The 18,985-nt window shown below is 53.5% G+C and overlaps 6 protein-coding genes across 6 annotated transcripts; 5 read left to right on the top strand and 1 right to left on the bottom strand.

Moving 5' to 3' along the window:
• Positions 1–653: 653 nt before the first annotated feature.
• Positions 654–2,509, top strand: A1O3_02947 (uncharacterized protein; the record flags this gene model as incomplete). The annotated part of the gene is made up of 2 exons (XM_007733087.1): positions 654–1,548; positions 1,800–2,509. The coding sequence occupies 2 exons, from the start codon at positions 654–656 to the stop codon at positions 2,507–2,509; spliced, it is 1,605 nt and encodes a 534-aa protein (XP_007731277.1).
• A 1,005-nt stretch (positions 2,510–3,514) lies between these two features.
• A1O3_02946 (uncharacterized protein) lies at positions 3,515–4,480 on the bottom strand (the record flags this gene model as incomplete). Its single annotated transcript, XM_007733086.1, has 1 exon — positions 3,515–4,480. The coding sequence occupies one exon, from the start codon at positions 4,478–4,480 to the stop codon at positions 3,515–3,517; it is 966 nt and encodes a 321-aa protein (XP_007731276.1).
• A 560-nt stretch (positions 4,481–5,040) lies between these two features.
• On the top strand, positions 5,041–5,860 carry A1O3_02945 (uncharacterized protein; the record flags this gene model as incomplete). The annotated part of the gene is made up of 2 exons (XM_007733085.1): positions 5,041–5,609; positions 5,668–5,860. The coding sequence occupies 2 exons, from the start codon at positions 5,041–5,043 to the stop codon at positions 5,858–5,860; spliced, it is 762 nt and encodes a 253-aa protein (XP_007731275.1).
• Positions 5,861–6,464: 604 nt separating this feature from the next.
• On the top strand, positions 6,465–9,137 carry A1O3_02944 (uncharacterized protein; the record flags this gene model as incomplete). Its single annotated transcript, XM_007733084.1, has 6 exons — positions 6,465–6,625; positions 6,692–6,719; positions 6,780–6,895; positions 6,956–7,488; positions 7,572–8,419; positions 8,514–9,137. The coding sequence occupies 6 exons, from the start codon at positions 6,465–6,467 to the stop codon at positions 9,135–9,137; spliced, it is 2,310 nt and encodes a 769-aa protein (XP_007731274.1).
• Positions 9,138–12,974: 3,837 nt separating this feature from the next.
• Positions 12,975–15,451, top strand: A1O3_02943 (uncharacterized protein; the record flags this gene model as incomplete). The annotated part of the gene is made up of 9 exons (XM_007733083.1): positions 12,975–13,277; positions 13,504–13,629; positions 13,766–14,007; positions 14,142–14,172; positions 14,240–14,469; positions 14,549–14,771; positions 14,840–14,932; positions 15,015–15,078; positions 15,246–15,451. 9 exons carry the CDS (start codon positions 12,975–12,977, stop codon positions 15,449–15,451), a joined length of 1,518 nt encoding a protein of 505 aa, XP_007731273.1.
• Positions 15,452–16,650: 1,199 nt separating this feature from the next.
• Positions 16,651–18,744, top strand: A1O3_02942 (uncharacterized protein; the record flags this gene model as incomplete). Its single annotated transcript, XM_007733082.1, has 1 exon — positions 16,651–18,744. One exon carries the CDS (start codon positions 16,651–16,653, stop codon positions 18,742–18,744), a length of 2,094 nt encoding a protein of 697 aa, XP_007731272.1.
• Positions 18,745–18,985: the final 241 nt, after the last annotated feature.

Genomic DNA, 18,985 nt, shown 5'->3' with positions numbered 1-18,985 from the left:
CCGGAGACGGAGAAGCAGCCTTAGGATACGCTAGCCCAGCTGAGAACTTTGATGTTCACGCCACCAAAGCCAATTTTCTCTTTTCCTCCCGCTCGAGGTCGCCTCCCTCCTTTCACCGTCACGATTGAATGTCGCTTACCGCTCTCAGCGCCACCCCGTTTCCCCGGGTCTCCGTGCTTTCACTAGGCCCCCTTTTCCCCCTCTCACCTCCACGTGTGGATCCGGGGGAGGGACTGTCACCCACGATCTAGCCTTAGGCGCACGGAAATGCTCGGATTCCGAATGCAAAGCGCCGTTTGGGCTGGGCGCGTGGTCTGCTCTGCGGGGTGGTTGGTTGGGATACCAGCGCGATGGTAAGTGCTACAAGGTACTGTATTTGATGATAAACAGGCCGTGGACCCCGAACTGGCAGCTGGAATCTAGATTCTAAGATTCTGGATTCTGGATTCTGCGCCAGTGGCATATGTGTACGGAGCACTGATCGTCGGGTCGCCCTCGGTGCTGCCAGCATCTTCCCTACTTACTATTCCATATCTATATTGAATTCAGTTTTGTTTCCCCCGAGAAGAGGTGTTAGGCAACCCAACCCAACTCAGACCAACTCAACAACCAATCTATACCCAGTACCCAGTACCCAGTACCCAGCACCAACCATGTCCCCAGCACCGTCCTTCCACGATGAACTCGGAGTCAAGGTGCGGCACTGGAACTTCCGCACGTTCCTGGCCGTCAATGTCATGTGTATCGGGGCGGCGGCATTCGGCTACGCGCAAGGCATCAGCGGGTCGACGCTGGGCCAGCCGTCGTTCTCGCTGGACATGGGACTGACGACGGCGTCGAACGCGACGCAGCTGATCTCGGCCATGAACGCCTTGTTCTACGTGGGCGCCTTCTTCGGCACGGTGGCCAACGGATGGATTGCCGATCGTTGGGGCCGCAAGCCCTCGATCCTGCTGGGCACCATCATCGTGCTGGTCTCGGCCGCGCTGCTGGCCGGTTCAGTCAATATGGCCATGTTCATCGTGTTCCGCTTCTTCAGCGGCTTCGGTGCCTACATCCTGGCCATGTCGGTGCCACTCTGGATCACCGAGACGGTGCCGCCGGACGTGCGCGGCATCTTCGCCATGTTCAACGGCTTCTTCATCAACATCGGCTACCTGCTGGCCTCGTATATTGGCTTCGGCTTCTACCACTACACGGGCGCCGGGCTGGCGGCCTGGAGGGGCCCTATCGCGCTGAACGGCGCGCCCTGTGTCGCTATGCTCATGGGCCTTTACTGGATGCCGGAGTCGCCGCGCTTTCTGCTGATGAAGGGCAAAGACGCCGAGGCTCGCCGCATCGTGCGCATGCTGCATTCGTCGGTCGCCGATCCTGACCACTACTACGCCGAGAAGGAGCTGTTTCAGATGCGCAAGCAGATCGAACTCGACCGGACGCTCGACTCGTCCTGGCTCGCCATGTACAAGAGACCGTCGTACTTTCGACGGATGGTCATGGCGTTTTTCGTCGTCTTTTCCATTGCTGCCAGTGGTGCACAAGTCATAGCGAGTGAGTTGCCCTACCGTACCTTGTTTCAGCCTTGCCTTGTTTATAGCTCCTTGTTTACCTTGCCCTGTTTATATCTTTTTGTTTACCTTGCCCTACTTATACCTCCTTGTTTACCTTGCCCTACTTATACCTCCTTGTTTACCTTGCCCTGCTCGTACCTCGTATTCGGCCTTCCCTTCCCTACCTCCCTTTTCTTTTTTTGTGGTTCAAACTCTTCATGTCGCTAACATCACAACCCCCTCCTCTCCCAGACTACGCGTCCATCCTCTTCTCCAATCTCGGCTTTGGGCCGACGAAACAACTCCTCTTCTACGCCGGACTATACTGTGCGTCGACGCCGCCCAACCTGCTGGAATGTCTGTACATCGACCGGATGTCGCGCACCAAGCTCGTGGCGATCGGGCTGATCATCCTCGCGTGCATCATGAGCGTCTACACGGCGCTGACGGCGCAGTTCATCAACACGACCAACCTGGCGGGCCAGAAGGCCGCGGTGGCCATGCTGTTCATCTTCTTCTTCGCCTACGCGGCCACAGTCGACGGGCCGACCTGGTTCTACACGGCCGAACTGTTCCCCACGCACCTGCGCAGCAAAGGCATGGTCGTTGGCACCGGCACCTACGCCCTGTCCAGTCTGGTCTGGGTCATGTCCGGCCCCACGGCGATCAAGAACATCGAATGGCGCTTCTTCCTCATCTTCATCATCTTGAACGTCTTGTCCGCCATCATCATCTGGATCTGGTTCCCTGACACCAAGGGCAAGAGCTTGGAAGAGATTGCCGCCTTGTTCGGTGACGATGATCTCGTCGTCGTCTATACCCGCGACATCCACCTCGACGCCCACCACCACGTCGTGGCCGACCTCGCTCTCGACGGCGGCAAGTCTGCTACCGTCATTGAGGATATCACGGATGAGTCGGAGAAGTATGGTCGTCCGAGCGTCGAGCGGGAAGCGAAGTAGTAGTGCTTTTGGTTTGTTGAGCGGGAAGCGAAGTAATATCAGAGTAGGGTGAAGTAGTGGTTTGGTTTGTCGAGCGTGACGAGCCAATGTGGTAGCCTTAGCCTGCTTAAGTCTCATGCAAAACACCCGCTTGCGAAATTGCATGTTGTATTGTGTGATGCTGAGACCTTACTCTCATACAAATCTGTCAAACTTGGGCATTCCCAGCCTTGTCCTTTAACCAGAGAGGCTGGTTTAGGCTATACTTTACCATACTATATAGCATGCGAGCCGCTCCCCCTGCGACCCTTTGATAATGAACATGGAACATGGAACATTTCAACCTTTGAAAAAAACACCTACCTGTACTCAGGCATAGCATTGGTCTGGCTCGATCTGGCTCGATCTGGCTCGATCTGGTTTGTGAAGTTGCATCCACCGAGTACTCAGACATAGTCTTGGTCTACCTTGTGAAGTTGCATGTTGTATTGTGTCATGTACCCGCTACAGCTACCTAGGAACACGTCCATCGCTTGGATTGAATTGGATTCCATTGCAGCACAGTACAATACAGTACAATGCAGTACAGTGCAACGCTTTCAAACTGGGACTTGAATGGTCCCAACCCTACCTATGTACGAACTACTGCTCGTTTAAGGGTATACCGTGAACCAGTTCTCCCGGACAAGCTTACCAGGTTCGAGAAGACGAGATATCCGCATTCTCTGCGGTGTGGGACTGACTGACTGCTAATATGAGTCGATTGATCGATTTCCAATACTTGAAAAAGGATAGAGGAGAGAAGAAAGAGATAATAATAATAGTCAAGAATGTGCACATCGGGGTGGTCAAGTAAAAGAGAAAATTCGTTATATTTGGGACGAATACCTCAAGGGCTGGAGCACTCCTGCTCGTTTATGGCTATCATAGTGAGAGTGTCCTTCTGCTCGTTTATAGCTATCAGTCAGATGGAATGACTATGCTACCGGAATGCAGGCACTACAAAGTCTAGATGTGTCCCAACACTCAATGGCCATTTGTAGTGGTTGCAGCTCCATTTTCCACCGTACCGTTGCCATTGGCATCGGCAGACACGGTACTTTCGGCAGCGGCTGCCGTCTCACCAAGGGAAGGTTTCTCATGAGTCCAGACAATATAAGTTGGTTCGGTGCCATGATTTCTCAAGGTCCGCGAGACGCCTGCCGGCACATAAACGGCATCCAACCTGCCGAGCTCTTCGTTGCCGTTGCCGATATTGACCACGGCCTTGCCACTCACAATCACACAAGTCTCGGCGTTGGCACGGCCGGTGATGATTTGCTTGTGGCCTTCGGGGATGACGGTCAGGCCGAGGGCGGCCTTGTTGTTGGGCACCGCCTTTCCCGGGTTGAAGTTCTTAGAGCCCTTGACGCCGCTAACATAGCTTCTGTTCGAGTGCATCTGTCCCGGAGGCAGTTTCTGGGCATCGTCCCAATTGGGCTCGAGATCTTTGTAGGATACGATCTTGATGGTCTCCTTGGACTCGTCTTGCGGGTTCGGCAGGCTTGGGTCCCAGTATACGGTGGTGCCTTTCTTCTCGAGCGCGTCGTGGAGCCAGATCAGATCGACAGGCTCGTCGCCGTAGGTTCGGACGCCATGCGGAACCCCAGCGGGGATGTAGATGCAGTCCAGAGGCCCGGCACGATGTTCCTCGCCGTGGCCGTCCCAGCCCAGCACTTCTCCGCGCAGGATCACGTAGATCTCGGTGATGCTGTGGTAGTGTAGGCCTCGCTGGCGATTGTTTTGCGGGATGTGCATGAATCCGACCACGGCATCCTCACTGATGACTGCCTGTCCTGGGCTGCAGTTGTAGTATCCCTCAGGCCCGCCGACCCATTGGATCATCCAACGCATGTAGCCGGGCTCTTGCCGGGCCAGATGCCATGACGGCTCGAGGTCTTTCCAGCGGATGATAGCAGGGGCTGCTGCTGTGGTCTTTGTGGGCGCGCTCATGGTGTCGGTATAAGAGTCAAGATGCACACCGTGACGCGGGCAGCTGGCCGGAGGAGGGCGTATCTGTATTCAAGAAGTGACGGCCAAAGGCAAATGGCTGGAAATGGGATAGGAGATCGGGAAAAGGGTTCACTGTCTACACATCCAAGCCGAGGCGGAGCACTTTTGTTTCCCTTCCTCCTCCTCCCTTCTCCTCTCCCACGTCCCATACCAATCAGACTCTCCACAATGCGTGGCAAAGAGAAGGTCGTGCTGCCGGCCTGAAAGACATTCCGCAACGTCCTTCTGGTGGCGATCCGATCACGAATCCAATTCCGCGGCCATGCTCCATGGGGTTGACTTGCAAGGGTGTGGCGGGGGCGGGCACTCACTCCCGAGCAATACCGAGTATTTCCACTAGGGTGCCACGGGTAATTTGTTCCATTGCTCCCCCTCCCTTCCAGTCCTCGGCTGGAATTGCAACGAGGTGGCTGACTCTGTGTACATGTATCCGTAGTAGATCTAGACAAAGGGCCCTTGGCTCGCTCGACTGCAACAGGTAGTAGTGGCGGCAAGATATCATGTCGTATCAACCGCTGAAAGACAAAGTCATTGCCGTCACCGGCGCCGCGTCTGGCATCGGCCTGGCCACCGCTTACTATCTGGGTGACCGTGGTGCCTCGCTGTCGCTGGCCGATGTGTCGGAGAAGGCCTTGAACGAAGAGGCCGAGAAGATACGGCAGAAAACAGGTGTCAAGGTGCTGGCGACCGTGACGGACGTGAGCAAGGCCGAGGACGTGGACAAATGGATCGACTCGACCGTGGCAACGTTCGGCAAACTCGACGGCGCAGCCAACCTGGCCGGTATTTTCATCGAGTCCACCGACAATGGAGGCATTGCAAAACTGGACGAGAATCTGTGGAATCTGGTGCTGGGCGTCAACTTGACGGGCATGATGCACTGCCTGCGCGCCCAGCTCAAAGTCATCTCGCAGGGAGGAAGCATCGTGAACGCGTCCAGCGTGGCCGGGCTGCTGGGCTCGGCGCAGTTTCCTGCCTATTCCACCAGCAAGCACGGCGTCATTGGGCTGAGCAAATGTGCCGCTCGTGAGGCCGGCGAGCGAGAGGTCAGAGTCAATGCCATTGTACCGTAAGTACTACGTGCTCCTGGGCTTCTACTGCCGGTTCAGATGCTAAATGGTGGCCAGAGGAGAGATCAACACGCCCATGTCGACACGCTCGAAAGCACTCATCACCAAGCCCGGCTTCGGATCCGCCAGGGCAATTGCGCGGCCAGGCGAGCCCGAAGAGGTGGCCGCATTGGTGGGCTTCCTCCTGGGAGACGAAAGCGCTTTCATCACAGGCTCTGTGTACCAGATAGACGGGGGAAGGATCTGTTAAGCCTACAAAATACTAGAATTGAGCACACTTCCTGGGTGCATAGTGACCTGTGTGATGACCTCCGGGTTGTCCCTTCCAGCTACATGCAAGTCTTCGCAGCCTGCTGGTGACACCATCCTCTCGTGGCTCGGGGATAATCCCATCCTAGGCGTGCCTCAGGCCTCCGAGGAGTGTGGATTTGTGCAGGTTATGCAGCGCACAGGTGCCCCAGGGCCCCAAGGCCTCTTCTGTTTGGTGGAGACCCCGGATCTGTCTAGGAAGCGAATGCTGCCCCCGTACCCATAGGCGCCTGAGAAGCCTCGTTAGCCTTCTTAGCCCCTCCTGGATCCCCGGCCGAGCACCTATTAGGCGCCTGTGCCCCAGGGCTAATGAGGCTTGGACATTACCCCAAGGGCTTAGGACTTTAGGACCCATCCTAAGGCTCGTGACACCTCCTCCCCTGCAACAAGAGCGGGGTGGTGCCGCATGCCTGCACTGACTGCACTGACTTCATCCCGCGAGCTTTTCTCTTCTGCAAAGTGCATCATCTTGGACCCTTCAGTCTTCTGGTGCCGCCATCTTTATCCGCACCGTCCACCTGTCCGCCTCGTCCGCACCGTCCACCATGATTACCTCGTCGACGAACACCTCTGCCGACGCCGGTCTTGTCACGCCAGTTGAAGAGCCGCCTGCGATCACGATCTTTCCTGGATACCAACCGAACGCGGGGACTGCGGATACCCAGACTGCCAACAGGAAACGGGGGCGATACGTTGCACGCGCCTGGTAAGAACTCGGGAATACCCTCCGTGGCGATGGTGGTACGGTGGCGCTGACAGAGCTGCTTTACAGCTGGGACTGCCAGAGGCGCAAAGTCAAGGTAAGTCAACCATGACCATCTATGATCGCCAATCTGATTGACGGTCTGTTCTGCACGTAGTGTTCCGGAGAGCAACCGTGTAGGCACTGCCGTGTGGCCCGGCTGGAATGCTTGTACAGTAGCGGACGGTTTCGAAAGCAAAAGACTCGCGACCTGCCGCGCCAGGACGTACCTAGGTCTGTTTAACCTGGACTCGATGAGCTTCAAGACAGTGGTCCCTCTGACGGACTAGGCAGGGCCGGCTCGAATTCGTCCAGCAGCAATGGAAGAGCCCCCGAGGTGACGACACACGATTTGTCCACGTGGAAATCCGATGTTCTCGCGCGTATCGCCAGCCTCGAAAAGGAACTGGAAGTGGCACGAAGGGTACGACCGACCGACAGTCCACGCCTAGAGAGCAGCGGCCTTGCAGTCGTCCCACCCGGGTCAGTAAGTTCAAGAGAGCTACAAGACAACTCGCCCTTGGTGACGGACGACGAAGACAATGAGGTGAACCATGCCCGGCCCCGGTTTCAGAGTGGCACCGACCTAGTCACACCCATCTCGATCCTAGAGCGCACAGTAGAAGGCGGTGGTTACTTTCAGGAAACTGCCAGCACCGGGCACGAGAAGCCTGCATCTCTGTCAAGGTGGCGGCATACGAAGCCGGCGCGTTTCAGTGGCTGTTGTGATCGAGCACTACAGCTGTGGGACCCAGAGAACAAAGACGAAGACATCGAAACTCTCCGAAACTACATCAACACTTATTTTATTTGCATGAACAAACATCGTAGGTGATCCAAAACCAAGAAAAGAAAAACTCGGAGACGATTTTTTAGGAAGACGGGAATACAGTGGTTGACCGCGAAGCAGATCTCGGAATCGACGAAGACGAGCTTCTTTCCCGCTTCGAACGGTATCTGGCTCAAGACTACACAGGCTTTACCAGCATGGACTTGCTGCAGACAGTGGCCCTGGTTCGCCTGATGGTGGCAGTGGTCAAGATCCTGGACGAATACTGCATCAACTCCAAACATGTGCCAGGTTGGGAGGAATTCGCCTACGCCAAACACCTCCTTGGCCACACCATGTGGCTGGGCAATGGCGATTTTCGAACCATTCAGTGTCTGCATCTGGAAACGCTTTATTGTCTGTTTATCGAGCGCACCAATGCCGCGGCGGAGTCCATGAGCGCGGCTGTACGCTTGTCGTACCAGCTGGGCCTTCATGACCAGAACTCGTGGCAGAGTGACCATGATCAATTTCCCCCGTCCGTGCGGCGGCGGCTCTTCTGGTGTCTCTACTGTCTCGATCGGCAGGTGGCACTGTATTCGGGCATGCCGTATATGATTCGAGAGTCTGATTTCCGCGTCGACCAACCTTCGTTGCTGGACGTGGACAGCAACAAGGACGGTCCAGCGTCGGTGGGAAGTGGTCATGGTGAGCTGTCTCCCCTTAGTTTACAGTATCAGAGCTCGATTCCGTACTCCCAAGCTACCATCAAATGGGCCAAGCTATGTTCAGAGATCTGGGATGCTATGTTTGGCATCACCGCAACCAAACCGCCCACTCAGGACTTTGTTGTGGCTATGGACGCCCGCATTCTGCTGTTGATCCAAGATCTACCGGCCGAACTACGTTGGAGGCCCGAGGTCATTGAGCATAGCCAAAACGAGAACCTTCCATTATATGTGTACCGCCAAAGCATCATCATCAATGTGGTAAGTGCAGCGAGTCTCTTCTCCACTGCTCCATTCTTCCACGGGCTTTGTGGCCTCTTTGGGTCATGACTGACCGAGATGTCCACCTGTACAGCGAGCGAACCATCTACGTCTGTTGTTGAGAAGGCAAGACATGATGACTCTAGCATACCACGAGCGGACGGCGGAGGCGTGCATCACGATCGCCACGCAGACGATCAATGCCATCTCCACGTTCCACGCGTCGCCCCTCAGTCAACGAACGGATCGATACTCCTCGGCCAGTTTCCTGGCCGGTGCCATGCTGCCTCTGATCTGCATCATTGTGAAGGAACACGACAAGGACAAGGTTGGGGCCGTGGTCGTGGCTGCGTTCCAGAAAGCCCTCGCCCTGCTGCAGGACATCTCGCGCGGCCTGACCTTTGCCCGCCGAATGCTACACCGACTCGGCCGGCTGATCGAGGCAGCCAATCGCGTCATCATGGGCAAATCGCAGACCGACGTGGTACAGCCTCCGGAAGATGAACAGTGGCTGGCCGATACCTTTGCCTCCTTGGATCAGAGTTGGTTTGCTTTGACCGATGACCAGCAGCTCTTGTCCAGGCGAAATGCCGGCCCGGGTCAAGATCTGGTGGACAATTCCTTTCTCGAGAACATGCCCCCAGGCGTCAACCAAGGAGGCACGGTGGCGGCGGTGGGGCGTGATTACGAGATGAACATGTTCGACCTGATGTATTGATGGTCGGTCAGTCGGTCGGTCGTCGATCGGGTCAGGGTTATTTTTGCTCTTTTTCCCTCCCGGACAGGACAGGATACGGTGTGAATGATGAATGATTTCGCCTTTCATTAAAAAAGGGTCTTGACAATGAAGTATTCTTGCCTTTCTCTAGGATAGGATCTGTTATGAATGACGATCGAAACATTTTGCCTTTCTCCGAAGAGCGCTGTAGTGAACGATGCATCTTTGCAGCACATTATTATGGCGATGGCGATGGTCAACTCGAATTAATGCATCATCATTTCTTCCAGAATCGGGGATGAGGGTAGACATGAAAGACAAAGCATCAACCACACCGTGATAGCAGACTGTTATAGCATAGCGTGATAGGGCTCACTAGTCCCCTTCTCACACCTCGAGACGGCCCCAGCCCCGTCGTGTCTACCTAAACTTGAACCTGTATTGGGCAGTAGTATGTACAGGGCACACATATATAGGTAAGTAATAGGTGATGGGTATCTAGGATATGTAGGTAAGTAAGTAAGCAGGTGATAGGTATCTAGGATACATAGGAAGTAAGTAGGTGATACATATTAGGTAGATTTTTTTCTCGGTAGGCAGCTAAGGCACATACATACATAGGTAGGCATGTGGCATGTATGTGGCATGTCAAGCAAATAAATACTGGATCCAGACCACGGAATCAAGAGCCTTGTTTCCCCAAGTACGGATATGTGTGTACCTAGTAGTGAAGGAATTGTCAGTACCCACCAAAATACCTAGTACCTACCTACCTACCTTAGGGGCTTTGGCATTTTCCGCTCGCAATTCTTGGGGGGGGCTTGTTCCGACGGAACGGAGCCACGATAAGGTACCCCTGCTACAGCCTTAGGGCCCTCCTTGACACTGACACTGTACTGAACGACAGAGAGCAAAGATGGACCCCCATTAATGGTCGGTACCTTAGGTAGGACTAAGTGCTGGTGTCTGTGTCTGTGTCTGCGAGGTGATTAGCATTTGATATGGTACATGCAGTACAAGTACAAACAAGCTGGAATGCCAGGAAGACCGGGGATCCTGCATACTACGAGGTACTACACACTACACACTATACTGTACGGATACATGAACTAATCATTCTGAATCTCCTATGTTGGCGCGTCTCATGCCCCGAGGGTTCGAATCACAACCTTACCAGGTAAGCCCTCTTTTAAGGGGGTCTAACACTTCTCATCTGGGTAAAAAGGAAAAAAGGCTTCGTTGTGTAGGGTATACCAGATAGAAGATAGTTGAGCCGCTGGGGATGAGCTGTCACCACTCTCGGTTGCGTCGATCCCTCTTCCCTCCTCCCTCCTCCCTCCTCGGTGCAGGTCAAGGTCTTCCAGAGAGTATCATTCGAATCTTGGCTTCTCCTGCTTCCAGAACATAGCTCCTCGAGAACATTCTTGACCATGACCGCTTATGGATGTTCTGAGCCTCTCGTAATGAGTTTTGGGATCCGTTCAAGGCCTGAACGAACATCTGCTCCACCTCGCTGTCTTACCTTGGTCACTATAAATGAATCCTAGACTGTTGACAGTATAGAGGGTCAATGCATGTATGAGTTAGTTCCTAGTACCATTTCACACTCAGCCAGCGTCCGACGACACATTGATTCTGCTGCACTATACCGCCCTTGCTGATGAAGCAGTTCAGCGAGAGTCAAGGTCGCCCTCATCTTGCGGTGGTGACAGTGAGGAAATCTCCCATTTTCTGAGAGAACGCTGTGTCTCTGCTTCATCAGGCGTGGTAGCCAGACACGAACAAAGGAATAGGGAACGTGAGCTGGGTTAGACCGTCGTGACAGGTTAGTTTTCCCCTACTGGATTGATGTCGCAACACGAAACAGTGGCTTTTTCGTCCCTCTTCGACGTCTTAACGAGTGCTGGAGATCATTGGAAAAGCTGAAGGACGACTCTTTGAGGTAGGCACCCGCGGTGGCCAAAGCTAGAGGGTACCCATATAGTCGTCGTGCCAACTCGCGGGCATCACGATCTACTTCGTCGTCAGATGCATGCCCACCCTCATCGATCGGTATACAACACACCTGATTCAATTCCCTCTCGCTCTCACCGGATCAACAGAATGCGTAGGCTGTCCTCTTCCCTGTCCAGTGATTGCAGACGAACCTTGCTTCCTGCGACCTTGCCACGTAAGAAGCCCGCTGTCACATGAATTCTCTCCGCCCTCTGCTTAGGGCTGTATTTTCTGACCCCCATGAACGTCTGAGTAAACATCTAGTTAATGATCGGGTTCTGTTCTTCATGGTGTTGGTGCTCAGCATCAGTAACAGCAACATCAGCACTACCGTCTACCTATTGTCGAAGTACACCAAAATGCAGCCAAGACCTTAAAAGGGCTATTCAAAGTCGTAGACCATGGAGAGTATGCAGTATTCGCTCGTGATGTCTAAGCCTACTAGGCCCTCAAACGAAGTGTGGCTAATGCTGAGATCTGTAGACTGTTGTGATGCTATCCTATGATACTTGGGTAGTTTACAGAGGTAAAAATGAATACTGTAATTCGGTCTGGGGCTGAGGACGCTTGACTGTAACGGGAAAGTTGGCATTCACATTGGGACTTCTCTGTGTCCAGCTTTGGGGAGGCGGATCTAGTGTAATACGGCGTAATGAATTCTGATATCTACCTGGTACTCGGTTAGTATCTACTCTGTAAACCATCACCCTATCGATCCCGGTGTCTATCTTGACATAAATTCATCGCTCCATTTCTCCGTCTCTCCATCTCTCCAATCCACAATCATTCCACCATTGAACTGGTACCAATTGAACGAACCCACCACCCATACCAACAGGTGATTCCTGTTTTCGCTAGCGAATGCGCATGCACGCATTTCTACTCCGTACTGGGTCTAAATTCATAAAACGAAGGACATGATAGTTCGTAGTGCGTTTGCAGTACGGAAACTGCCCATCGTCCTATTCCGATGCCCCAGCCAGCAAAGTCACGTGGACCCCGGCCCCAGACCCCGTCCCCCAGCCCAAGACTCCCAAGCCCCGGCCCCGGGCGAAACTAGCACCGTAAGAGTTACGGAAATAAAGGAACAGCGTCAACTTCCGCAATTCCATTAGGCATGTGGACTTATGGACGTGCCACAGATGTGATGCATGGCACATGGCACTGTCCGATCTCGCACCACACACAAACCTGATAGGTTGGCTTGCACATCCACATCCCCATCGACCACAGAGATGCCGGATTTCCGTCACTCTGCGCTGATGTAGAGCTCTTGCCCCCGGTCCCCAGATGCATTGGCGCAGGACGAAAGATTTCGAACGTCGAATACTTGGACTCAGACTCGGATTCCTCAGACCTGGGTTTGCGCCGACAACGCCGATGCCGGTGCCGATGCCGATGCCGGACCAGAACTACAGTGTCGGCAATCCACGAGGCTGGGGCATGGCCAGCCAATGTGTGCTGAAAATGCCAAGTACTTCATACAGTAACTTGCACCCACCACACCAAACTAGCTATTTAGTACTGTTGTCCAAGGCCAAGAAGCCTCCCATCTATGGCATTCCACCCACTTAGACGACCCAGCGAGCAGAATTGTGGGGATTGGATCATGGGGTTCAATTCTTGGTGCTGGGCCGAGGACCAAGGACTTGGTAGGTGTATAGGTAGTATAACTATCATGCTATAGCTGTATATACGGTATAGTGTTGGTATATATATCCATTGTGCAGGGACCCTCAACTAACACATCCATCCTGGTCTCGATAGAAGGCTTTTTTTTACTTCCCTTTCTTTCTATCCCACCCTCCCTTGGTCCTCCTCCCCTTCCATCTGTCAGTCACCATGGCTTCCGAAACGGCCACGACCACGGCCACAGACAAGCCAGGGCAACATCATGAAATCGATCTCCCAATCCAAGAAGACTTGTTCCTCGAGGACCCCAAACACGTCGAAAGCGAGGACCTGGACGACGACCCCGTCTTCACGAAGGAGCAGCAGCGCAAGATCAAGCACCGCATCGACCGCCGCCTCATCACGATGACCGGCTTTATGTACATGATTGCCATCCTGGACCGGTCGAATCTGGGAAATGCAGCTATTGCCGGGATGACTGTGGACCTGCACCTGAACGTGGGATACCGTTATGTGAGTGCCGTGGATCCATCACTGTCATTCATTTTATATTTGTCCGTGGAAGGATCTAGGATACATGAATCCCGTCATTTGATGGTTCATGGACACTGTTTCCCATTCCATGCATCCCTGAGTTCACAGTTCTGACTCCTATTCATCTTCCTTGACCAAGAAAGGGGAGGGAGAGGAATGGTTTCGTCTCGTCTTGCATTATTGCTAACACAAGATCGAGATATAGTCACTCGTCGCTCTGGTCCTCTTCATCACCTACGTCGTCTTCCAGCCCCCGGCCACTCTATTAACCCGCAAACTGGGACCGCGCTTTCTATTGCCTGCACTGTGCCTGTGCTGGGGTATTATCATGGTAAGTCTCCAATATACACTACTACCACTGAATCTCTTGGGTGTACTGTGCCACTGGGATCTCCGGAGTATCCAGTGCTCCTTCTTACATCTGAAGCCTCCCAGTCCCAGAAAACTCCCTGCTAATCACAGCATAGATCTGTTTCGGCCTACCGCATGACTGGGTCGTCCTGATCCCGCTGCGGCTCCTCCTGGGCGCGTTCGAGGCTGGCTACTTCCCCGGTTGCGTCTACTTGATCTCCACATACTACTCGCGCTACGACCTGCACAAGAGATACGGCGTCTTCTATATCATCGGAATCGTCTCCTCGGCCTTCTCTGGAATCTTTGCCTATGGCATTACACAAATGGTAGGATTGCTGCTCTTCCATCTCTCTCTGTTGCTGCCACTGAATGATCCCAGAGCTGACAATACCCGCAGGATGGTGTCGCCGGCTACGCAGGGTTAGTGTCCACCTGTGTTTCGAGCCCATCTGTTCATCAAGGACATGTGTATTGACATTTCATTCATAGGTGGCGGTGGATGTTTATCATAGAAGGCCTGGTAAGTCTTGCCAGCTAGCTAGCTAGCTGTCGGCTTTCATTTCTCTCATGATACTAACTCAACTCAGCTCACATGCATCATTGCTGGCATTGGCTTTATCTACCTTGTCCCATTCCCCGACCAGCTGGTTGGGAAAACAAAGTTCTGGCCACCCTTCCTTAAGCAGGATGAGATCGAATTTGTCCTCCGACGGATTAACAAGGACCGGAACGACGCAGAGCTTGAGCAATGGAATTTCAAGAAATGGATTGCTTCCGGCCTTGATCCCAAGGTCTGGAGTTTTGCATTGATCTTCGCGTAAGTGCAGCATTGATTTGGCTGCCTCGCCATCTCTCTCTCTATTGTAGCCACACATGACTCACTCACTACATGGCAGATTTGCTGTCGCTCAGGGATATGCGGTGTCGTATTTCCTCCCCATCATCCTGCGAGAAACCTTGGGCTTTTCCCTCGTCAAGGCTCAATGCCTTACCGCCCCACCATATGCGTTCGCCGCAATTGTAACGTATGCGGTGGCCTGGTTCGGAGACCGCTATCATGTTCGAGGGCCCTTGCTTGCAGCCAACGCCATTATGGGCTTGGTCGGCTTGCCAATCCTGGTAGGTTCAGCTGTCAGACCGTCACCAGCAGCAACAAGAGTGAATCTCTGATACTATGTATCGTATAGGGTTGGGCCTCGTCAGCAGCTGCACGATACTTTGGCACCTTTCTTGTCGCAGCATCCGGCAATGCTGCCACTCCAGCTGTTTTGACGTACCAGGTGAGCCACCCATCAAGCAGCCAGCACCCTTTACCATTCCCAATGAATGAATGGCTAATTGTCTCACTCGACTCAATTTCAGGCCAACAACATCCGCGGGCATTGGAAACGTGCATTCTGCTCAGCAACCTTGGTCGGCTTTGGCGGTAAGTCAAATCAGAGCCTCCAGACCTGCTTAAGAATCTATTACAGCACCCCGCCCAGCATAAGCCCCTGCAACAGTAGACAGTCTCAATTTCAATTTCAGCACTACTTCAAGACAGCAGATACTAAAAGACCAACGCTAACGCTGGCCGTGACCGCAAACCAACAGGCATCGGTGGCATCATTGGTTCCCTAATCTTCCGGTCGCAGGATGCTCCCGAATACCGTCCGGGCCTGTACGGTTGCATGGGCTGCAATGCCTGCGTGATCATCTTGGTTGTCATCAACTCAATTTACTTCCGGCTGGAAAACTCGAAGGCCGATCGTGGGCGCAAGATCCTCGAGGGCGACGCCAACTTTAGATATACAATTTAGAGTGTAGGGGTGGAAGTCCTATGATATAGTCAAATCCAGTCGCCAGAAGTATCTACATAGACATACTCTCAACTAGACCAGGCGGGTTTCTAGGAGAAAGTGTGATAGCAAGCGCTCGGTAGCCCAGTTGTCACAAAGAAAGTGACGGGCGATCACATGATCGGTGGCTGTTTGGAAAATAGGAGGTTATATTTTATTGTTTCACAATTATTGTCGCCCATCGTGGTAGGTTTGGTAACCTAGTGGTACGACCACAGCCTTTGGATGCCCAGAAAGCGTATTAGAGGAATCTCGATCCTTTGCCTTAGGTGGTTATCCGTTCCTTTAGGGGCCGGCCCTTCCAGTCCAACGATTGAGGGCCCATACCTATAAATTCGAACTGATTATTTGGAACTTTTCTTTTTTGGTCCTTGTCTTCTCTTATCTTTGTCCGTGAGGAATTGAGCGAAGTATATGTGCAGTGGCCAGCGGTGAAGCAAGGTTCGGGTATGGCTTGGCGGCGAGGCTGCGGCTGCAGGGGCGACCGCCTCGATATCAACGGCAGTGACAACAGAATGGATTTCCAGTCGTCAGAAGTATCTACGTACTTTAAGCATATTCTTAGTCAGACCATGGGGTTTCTGGGAGAAGAAAAGGACCGGCGTTCCAGCAGGTAATGGTAAGGATATCGGATATCCCAGCCTTGTGTTGCTCGTCTAGCTGTGCAGGATGCAGGACAAATCTCCGAGCAAGTCGTCATTATGGGCGTATCACTTATTATACGCTGCAAGATATACCATCTCTCAACTTGAAGACGTCATCATCTTTCAAGATGAAGGACCCGACATAGTATACCTCTCTACAAGGTTTGTTGGATTGGCATTGCATCCAAGTCCTTTCACCGGGAGGCTCAAGGCTGCGGCCTCGGCTAACTTTCCACTTGTGTCCCCCATGTCAACGAAGATCGACCCGGTCGACTACAAGAAAATAGTAGGAGCCGGTAAGTTGTTGAGAACAGAGACAAGACTCAGGCCACAGCCACCGCTTGCGAGGGGGTTGGAGGGCATCGTGTTAACCTCGAGTCGAGATCAGTACCAGCTCACCGTCGTCGACCATTCTCTCGATCCATGCCAGCGCGACGCGTCTAGAAACCGCAACCTTTCTCCTCGGACCCCTCTCCTCTGTGTCAAGCCGGCGACTTCGTGGCAGTTCTAGTAGACATGGCGACGCCTACTAGATCCCAGGCCGTCTCGACTCCCAAACCTCAACCTCATCTTTCCACTCCCAATCGACTGATGGCCTCGCCTCGCCCCGGTACCTCTGGCAATTCTAATCCTAATCGTCCTCTGGCCTACAAGTCGCCCGCGGTCAAGACTCCTGCTTCACTCCAAGGCCACACCCATCATATCAGTGCCTCCTCCCAGCCATCCTCCACCCCTGCAGCTGCAGGCGCGATTCATGACGACCTCCTCGCTTTAAATTCTCCCGCCGCAGCACTCATGGCCTCACTGGGCCCGACAGGCATGACACCGTTGGGCAGCGGTCCAGACGGCTTGGGAATCACAACAAGCCTGCAAGGTACCTCTGTCAGAGGGGCTGGTACCCCTGTCAATCCAGAAGCGGAACGGTTGCACCGAGCGCATCTAGTCGCCGACATACTCAAAAGTAGGGTGGCAGGCCGAGGAGTCACACGTGAAGGCGTGGAAAGAATAGCCCAGCTACAAGGCTTCACAACCCTGTGGGACGACGAAAATCTTACAATTGCTGGAAATGCTGTTGATCTTGAGGTCATTTTTGACGCTGCTGACCGCGACCGGGTGACGGATGTCAGTCTCAACCTCAACACCTCCGACAGCGAAGAGCCTCAGCCGCAAATCCGTGGCTCCGAGATCTTAAAGGACAATCTAAAGCCTCTGAACATGGTCTTGGGTTCACCACAGTGGATGAGCCTGGATACATTTGAGTCCAACTTGCAGTACCTCAGCCAGCTTGATCACATTGAAGGAGGAGCTCCTTGCTTCGAAGCCGTGACTGGCCTTTACGATGCTTTTCAGAAGATCTGGAATGTCGAGAGGCAGAAATTCAGTGGGCGGACGACCCGACAACATCTCAGGCGCACTGCTGTAGGCCGGCCCTCCCTCGATCGAAAACCTATCCTTGGTCTGGCTCTGGATTACTGGTGCGCCAAAGAAGACTTGCAGGAGAAAACAGCAGATGGCGAAGTCGAGCCTAGTGCTAATGCATCTCCCCATCTTTACACCGCCAGAATAGCCTGCGAGCCAGGCTCCCCTTCAACAGTACTGGCCAAACAATGGGTCTCAGAAAGTGCTATTACTCAGGATGTGGACACAGACGGGGACATTGAAGCCGCAAAGGTCAGGCCGGACTGGCAAGACCCAGTGGACAATGCTACCGGCGCAGATCAGGACGTCACGGCAGACTCGGACAAACCAGCTACTTTATCATCAACTGTATTAGACATGCATTTTGTCTGTCACCTGCTATCCGAAGTCTACCTGCCCCTCAATGTTGCTGCCCACCTGAATGTGGATCTGACGATGGTAGAGTTAAAGCACGAACTCACGGTGACCTATCAAACGGCTTTACAGAAACACTTCAATACCACCCAGGCTGGTAGCGCCAGTACTTCGCAGGAAAGGTGGCCCAGGACGTTGCCGGCGCTGGACGAAGATCACACTCCGCAATGGCGACGGCATTCCTATGCGTTGCATTCCGCGCAACACGCCGCTGCTCTCTGGTGTTATCCAGTGAAACAATTGAAGTTTACCCACCCCCGGCAACTGGCAGCCGTCATCCCCATCCTCCGCCAATACGCCCTACTCTGGAGTATACTGCGGAGTCTTGTGGATGGGGTAACGGAGCATAACAGCGACCCGGCGACTTCCGGGCGAAAGGCACAGTCAGCTCCAGAGGGCACAAGTCGGCCGCTCAAACGTAGCAATACAAAGACTCTTGGCTCGCAGATCGGTGGCTTACCGAACTCGAACGCAATAGTGACGGGCGCTGACGTCTTGCCGGTCGACTTGACCCTCGATATTATTTCTGATATCTCCCGGGCAAGACTTGATGTTATTGTCCCATTACGCGGCTCACTTGCGAAGGGAAGGCAGAGTCCCTTTCTCTCTGTATCTCTGGAGGTCTGTCCGGACGGAAAGGTCGAGGTCAAACATGTGCGTGGCATCCACGCTGACAATTCCAACCTAAGGAGCAAGATTGCCCGGATTCTAACGATCACGGAGGATATCGGCCTTCTAATCGAGTGGCTCTTGGAGAAATCTCGCGCTGAGTTGTAGAACCACGGTGTCCACACCTCGTCGACCTCCTACCTACGAGCAGGAGACCTCAGAATGGGTAGTTGCGAGCCAGACATGTCACATGCCTAGACTACGACCAGCTGTTTTCTGACACCATGGATACAGCATCTTCTCACAGACACGCAACATGATGATGAACGCTTCCTCGACAAGGTGCTTTACACAGATAACTCTCCATATCGTTCGGTTCGTGTCGCATAGTCTTTTCAAAAGGGCTGAA

The sequence above is a fragment of the Capronia epimyces genome (assembly GCF_000585565.1).
Source record: "Capronia epimyces CBS 606.96 chromosome Unknown aczIQ-supercont1.2, whole genome shotgun sequence".
Taxonomy (NCBI): domain Eukaryota; kingdom Fungi; phylum Ascomycota; class Eurotiomycetes; order Chaetothyriales; family Herpotrichiellaceae; genus Capronia; species Capronia epimyces.
The sequence above is the reverse complement of the archived record's forward strand: the minus strand, read 5'-3'. Positions and strand labels throughout refer to the sequence as shown.